The sequence below is a fragment of the Abramis brama genome (assembly GCF_963993115.1).
Source record: "Abramis brama genome assembly, chromosome: 15".
NCBI lineage: Eukaryota > Metazoa > Chordata > Actinopteri > Cypriniformes > Leuciscidae > Abramis > Abramis brama.
The window spans coordinates 38,435,327-38,442,826 of record NC_139977.1 but is presented as its reverse complement, the minus strand read 5'-3'; the positions used below and the strand labels follow the sequence as shown (position 1 = coordinate 38,442,826).

The window sequence follows — 7,500 nt, the reverse complement described above, 5'->3', positions numbered from 1 at the left end:
AGGAACCACTGATAAAACAACAGAACCGACCCGAAGAGCCTCAAACATACACACCTGATGCTCAGCGTGTGTGTGTGTGTGTGTGTGTGTGTGTGTGTGTGTGTAACATCTCAAACTAACATCGCTCCTGCTGGAAAAGCAGATTTATCAGCCATCTGCTCCATTAATCTTTCATAACACCAGTTCATAACTTCACCCATTTACACTCTCCGTTTCCCCAAAGAGAGTGCGACATAACTAACAAATACACAAAATAGTTATGAAATAAAACAAGCACAGAAATGTTAAAGTTAAAAAAACAACAAAATGAAACACTTACTAAAAAAAAGTATTTGCTTCCCTACGTCATGTGACAGATGACATCATCGAACCGTGAACCGTGAATGTGCTGCTAGATTATGAGATATCAGCATAACATCTCAGGGGACTATTAAACGAACGTCTGTGTCTTCAGAAACCAGACGAGAATCACCTTACCAGACTCCACTATCACAATAATCACAACAATAATAATAATAATAATAATAATAATAAATAATAATAATAAAAGGGGTTCCTACCAGGGCAAACTACTCAACGTTTTTATGAAATATCACTGTTTTTTTAATTGAAAATATGCTATTATTTACATGAATGTGTGCATATTATTTGCAAATAGTTTAAATTGATCACTTCATAACTACTATAGACCTGGAACTTTAAGCGTATCATTATTTCTCTTCATTCCCTTATAATCCTTTAGTTAGTCAATTCCTTCAAATAAAAAGACCAATAACACACCATGGCAAAAAAACAAAACAAAAACTAATATTAAAATGATTAAATGTCTGATAAAATATATAAAATATATTGCATAAAACATTATACAATATTAATTTTATATTGTAATATATATATATATTTAGTTATTTATTTTTTATTATTTTTTATTTTTTATATTAAATACTTAATTAAATATTAATAATTACTACTAATTAATATTACATTAATATAATACTAAAATATATTGCATATAAAATATTTATTACTATATTAAACATTATAAAGGATTTTCAAATATTTATTATATTAAATACTATAAAAATATAATAGTTAATATATTAAAACTATTGAATTTTAATATAAAATATTTAATCTATTTTAGTATTATATGTAAAAAAATATATAATCCTAAAATATAATAAATCTATTATAAAATATTCAATTGTAAATATTATGAAAATGTAAAATATATAATATATTGTAATATTATATTAAATACAATAAAAAGATAATATTTAACACAACATTAAAATAAGACGATATTTCACAATATCATATGACGATAATTTCATAAATTAAAAATTTGTAATATAATTTTTTATGTTAGCAGTGGTGAGTTAAAGACAACTTCTTAGAGTCACAGTTCACAGTGTCAGTTCATAAAAACACACAAAAAAATTATTAAATATAAAAATGGTTAATTTTAGCTTGATGATTTCATCAACTCCGAAACCTATGCAACCTTTAACACATCCATACAATCGTTCTGTGCACTCTCATTCTGACAGCATCGACACCACAAACCTCAGAGTCTGCGCGATCTCACGCGATCTCGCGCGCTGTTGACGGTAAAACACGACGCGTCGCGGGTCCAGATGCGCCGAGATGCTCAGATACCGTCGCCATAGAGACGGGTCTTGTTGACTCTCGGTCCACAGACGTGTTTAACCTGAACACATGCCGATCTCAGCTCGGTTTATTTTAACTCTCAGCCTGAGACGCTCCTGTGAGTCAGTCAAACACCAGAAGTAAACCACACACACGCTAATGAAAATAGCGCAGAGATGTGTCCTAGCATGCGCTTCTCTAAAGGTGAAGCGGTTAACACGTATATTACAGGACAGAGCGAGACCAAGCCCATCGAGTTCAGAAACACACACACACACACACACACACACACACACACACTCACACAAGACAAGCTCTCTATTAACAGAAGACTCATCATGTTCTGAAGCAGCGCTATACATGAGTCGCACAGGCGCTGTATTCAGATCTGGAGAATGGCTGATAAACCTCACAGAAAACAAACAGTGAGAGGAACCGAGAGACCAGCACCGGCCCGACACTCACGACACTCGACAAGCAACGAGAGACAACGAGACTGAAGTCATTCATCTAAATCAAGCTCAAGCAATCTCATCACTTTATGACGTTAAGGCTCATTTACAAGAAAACAAAACCAAAGACACTGAATATTTCACAAGGACTCCATCACAATCGGCGACGAAACCAACACAGAACTCACACTGACGATAATAATCAACACGAAGAGTTTTTAAACTCGTTAAAATAAAGGCAAACGAGACAAAAAAAACATGGAACAAAAAACTAAAAAAAATGTTTGTGTGCGTTTTGTCAAGTTCAAGTGGTCAAGCATGATTAAAGGAATCATAAAGAACACTAGATTCATTCTTGCCCATTTCTTGGGGAAATCTTAATAAAGTTGAAAAGCATTTATGTTTAATTAACATCCAGTGGATTTTGAACAAAATGTAGCGTCTCATTATTTGACAACCATATAAACATTCCCTGCGTTTTTAAATAGTCGTCTTGCGGAAGATTCTGAAGTTTCATCATTACTCCAGTCTTCAGAGTCACATGATCCTTCAGAAATCACTCTAATATGAGGAATTGATGCTCAAGAAACATTTATGATTATTATCAGTGTGTTGTGTACATTATTTTTCAGGATTCTTTGATGAATAGAAAGTTGAAAAGAACAGCCTTTATTTGAAATGGAATCTTTTGTAACATTATAAATGTCTTTACTGTAACTTTTGATACATTTAATTCATCCTTGATGAATAAAATTTTAGATTTCTTTTATTTCTTTCCCCCAAAAAATAAAATACAAATTCTTACTTACCCCAAACTTTCTATTTCTGATAAATGCTGTTCTTTTGAACTTTCTATTCATCAAAGAATCCTGAAATAAAATGTAAATAACTGTTTTTATCACTGATAATAATCATAAATGTTTCTTGATCATCAAATCCTCATATTAGAGTGATTTCTGGAGGATCATGTGACACTGAAGACTGGAGTAATGATGCTGAACATTCAGCTTTGATCACAGGAATAAATTACACTTTACTGTATATTCACATAGAAAACAGCAGATTTACATTATAATAATATTTCACTGTTTTACTGGATTTTTGATCAAATAAATGAAGCCTTGATGAGCAGAAGAGACTTCTTTTAAAAACATTCAAAATCTTACCGATCAAAACCTTTGACTGGTAGTGTACATGGCAAGAGAAAGCAATGCAGATGTGATGGGGAAAACAAATAAAAGTTTATGGTCCACAAACTCTCCAAAACTAGGGTATCAGAAGAGCTTCCCAGTTGTAGAGGCCAATTTGGGATGTATAATCCCGAGAGCACTAATCTAAGAGTCTGGCTCCATTATACTGGCTCAATTATACTGGATACGCATCTATACAGTCTATCTGGGTTAGTAAAACCATCAAGCAGCACAAAATAAGAGCGGTTCTCACCGGTGGTGTTTTTTGGGCGGTGGTGGAGGCGGCACGGGATCTCGACTGGCGTTGGGTTGGTTGGTTTGGTTGAGATGAGCTCTGCTGCTCTCGCTGGTGTTCCCGTTCTCCTCTGGGACGCCAGCCGGAGTCTGACTGCTGCTTTTGTTGCCGGTGCCTGGCGTCGCGCTGCTCTCGCTCTTCCATTCTCTGGACGCAAACCCCCGAACAGCGGGACCATTGATGGACTCCACCGGACGGGTGCAAGAGCCCGATCTCTCAGACTCTCCCTCCTCTTCCACCTCGTCAATACAGCCTTCCATACTCCGGTGTTTACGGACCGGAGCCGAGCGGACTGGAGCAGTGGAGTCCACTTGGGAAGGAACGGGAAGAAGGACATCTTTTGGAGGAGGAGGAGGAAGAACCACATTGAAGCTTATCTCGGGTAGCGGTAAGGAAAGACTGGAGGTGCCAAGTCTGGGAGGACGGGAGTTAACCTTAGGAGGAACCGGGGGACTAGATTGAGGCTTGGGTTGGGAAGCGTTAGGGGTTGCTTCGGCTGCATCTGGCCAAGTGAACGCCGGGCTTGACGAGTCTTTGGGCGCCGTCGGGCTGAAGTGGGTCCACTGAGTGCTCACGGCAGAATCCGGGCTGCTCAGGTAAAAAGTCCTGTTGTTTTCTTCGGTGTGGGCGGCTACGACGGTGATGGTTGCTCTCTGAGCGTCGCTAGCGTTGAGCTCCGCTTCAGACTCCTTCCCGTCGCACGGCGTTCGCCGCTTCCTCTTCGTGCTCTCAGCGTAGATCGGCTCGCTTTCCTCAAGCCCGTTTGGCGGAGCGCTTGAGTTTTGAGGTCCCGGTAACGAATCCGTGCTGCTCCGATTGGAGCACGAGTCCGACAGGCTTTCATGGAAGGAGTCTGGAGTCACTGGAGATGGCGTACTTGGCGTCCCATTATTCGCATTCCCTGGTGCGGATCTGGCTTGCCTTTCCTCTACGGATACTCTTAGAGGACTCGTTACTCCATCACTGTTCCCATTGGTTCTTTGAGTCACGTTGTGAAGACGTGAATCTTCATTGGTGTAAGTGCTCTTGACTGCTTTGGTCATCTGTCTATAGGGGCCATCGTTCCCGTTCTCTTTCAGACTTTGGGAAACGCAGCCCTCTTCCTGACTCACAAACATACTGCTGATAATCATGCAGTCTTTGGAAAATCCAGTGGGTGAACAAACGTTTGGGGAAAACTTCTTCCCGGAGATGCCGTTTTGTATAAGGGTTTCTCTTAGAGATCTATTACATCCATTGCTATCGATGTACAGAGGAGCCAGATCCAGGGCTTTCTTCAGTCCGGCAGAGGTCTTCTGGGTGTTCTGAGACACAGAAGCAATGATAAGTTTGGGAAGAATTCAAACACTGGAATCTTTTATCACATATTTACATTTAGGCCATTTTCCAAATGCATTCAAGGTACAGGCTTTATCAGTTCTTGCATTCCCTTGGAATTTAACCCTCGTGCGTCAATTAAAAAAAATTACACATTTAGAAGTCCATAGAGGACAAAAATGTCTGTCATAAAAATGTGAAGCTTGGGAGCACAGACTTAAGTTTGCTCTCATTTTTAAAGAAGACCCTCGGCAGATTATTGTTGAAGTAAAAAATTTAAAAAGTTTATGAAAATAATTTATGAAAAATATTTTATATTTTATTTTATATAAAGATTTTGTTTGGACGCAGTAACACATTTTCCCCATTAGATGCAGCAAAACTCCAATGGATTTGGGATTTGCAGTAGAATTTTTCTCCCTCAAATATTACATGCACACAAACACACACACACACAATTTGTTTATTACACACACACACAAACAAAACTCTGACATCCATACCAACACACACACACACACACAATTATAGCTGCATAATTTATCCAATTGGCTGGAAAACAGGAATAAAGCGAGTATTTGCTTTATAGACCAAAACTGAGAAAATGGCATTGGTAAAAAAAAATCTGGTAAAAGTAAACATTTAAATTTTGAAGTCTTGCCAATAGAATGAAAGCATATTAACAAACATTGCATCATTTTATAGTTAAATGGCCCTGGGATCAAAAATTGCCGTTTAAATGGATTTCAATGGGGAGATTTTTGTCCTTAATATCCCGAGTAGATCAATTTTGTGTACCTAGAGCAAAATAGATTTTTTAAAGGAAATGGGGGTGAATTATTAAAATTCCAATAAAAATACACACCTGTGCCAAAATATATACAGTTGGCATTAACAAAGGCAAAATTATCAAAAAAACTAAACGGAAAAAGACACAAATGCTCATAAAGTTGCACAAGGGTTAAACCCATGACTTATATATATATATAACCATAACCATCGGTTTATTATAAAAACATGTAAATCAATCATTCATTGCCAATTAAAAAACCCACCTTGAGATGCACAAACAAACACTGTGGCAAAATTTGACAGGCAGAACCCAGACATGTCTAGGCAATGCAGTGATTATAATGACAATAATTCACCTAAGTACAAATAACCAATTAGTCATCTTATTTGACTCTGCAGACGCCTTTATGTGACTAACTGTGTCTGTGTGTGTTTGCAGTGCAGTCCGCTATTGAAACGAATCAATGCCCTTGGCGGTGAAATAATTATCTTTGTTTAAACAGCCTGAATGTGTTCATATCAATGCCCTCCTGTAAAGCACACATAAAACTGCATGGCAGTCTGTTATCTAGCGTCCACAAAGACATTCCAGTCTCCACCCATGTAGTGGAGAATGTGATTAAGCCCCGCCCCTCTGAACCCTCCGTAATAAGAGTTCAACCCTCTGGTTTAACTCTCTTTTTACTTGATCGGAATGGTACAAAACTTGGTAAAGCTTTTGGCAGTTGCTGTGTAAACACAAAAAAAATCATGGTCATCATTTGAAAAATGTCAAGTGGTCCTGAATAAAATAGTCACACTTTGTTTCTCGTGGTCAAAAATGAGCGCATTGGAAATTAATGAGATGAAGTTCCTCTAGTGGAAGCGTTTGGTACTGCAGCCGAACAACATCTCACTGAAAGATCATCTTATCAGATATCAGCCTCTAATTTGGAGCACAACTTGTTTCGATTTATGGTTTTGATTTTCTTGCAGTTTTAGAGTCAAATGTATTTTTGAAAATATATATTTCATATAAAAATTTATAATAGTATTTTTCGCATTTTTAATAACAATAAATGTAAAATTCTGTAACTTTTTTTTATTTCATTTTTAAAAACTTTTTTTCGCTTCAGCAATAATCTGCCAAGTGTCGTCTTTGAAAAGAGATCAAACTTCAGTCTGTCGCTCTAAAGTGTTCAAGATTTACCACAGTTTAAGTTGGAAATTTAATTTTCAGGTCAATGCTCAAAAAGTGAATTATAATTACAGCGTAAATATATTTTAGTACCATAAAATCCCCTAAAAATACAAAATATCAAACTAAAATATAGTACATTCATTTCATTGAAATAAAAATTAAATCTGGTCATTTTTGACCGACACGCGAAGATCACCAGAGGGAGTTCATCCACCCAGTGTAACTCAGTGCAACTCAGTGTAACTCAGTGTAACTCAAGTGTAACTCAGTGTAACTCAAGTGTAACTCAGTGTAACTCAAGTGCAACTCAGTGCAACTCAGAGTAACGCAGTGTAACGCAGTGTAACTCAGAGTAACTCAGTGTAACTCAAGTGTAACTCAAGTGTAACTCAGTGCAACTCAGAGTAACGCAGTGTAACGCAGTGTAACTCAGTGTAACTCAGTGTAACTCAGAGTAACTCAGTGTAACTCAAGTGTAACTCAGTGCAACTCAGTGTAACTCAGAGTAACTCAGAGTAACTCAGAGTAACTCAGTGTAACTCAGTGTAACTCAGTGTAACTCAAGTGTAACTCAGAGTAACAGTGTAACTCAGTGCAACTCAGAGTAACTCAGTGTAACTCAGT

The 7,500-nt window shown here is 37.4% G+C and overlaps 1 protein-coding gene across 3 annotated transcripts in view; it reads right to left on the bottom strand.

The window, feature by feature from the left end:
- prag1 (PEAK1 related, kinase-activating pseudokinase 1) overlaps positions 1 to 7,500 on the bottom strand; it is a 37,098-nt gene that overhangs the window by 12,158 nt on the left and 17,440 nt on the right. For all 3 annotated transcript variants that reach the window (XM_084136780.1, XM_084136779.1, XM_084136778.1), the window contains one exon: positions 3,546 to 4,891. In XM_084136780.1, coding sequence (XP_083992906.1) covers positions 3,546 to 4,891 — 1,346 coding nt within the window. The remainder of the gene's footprint in view (positions 1 to 3,545; positions 4,892 to 7,500) is intronic.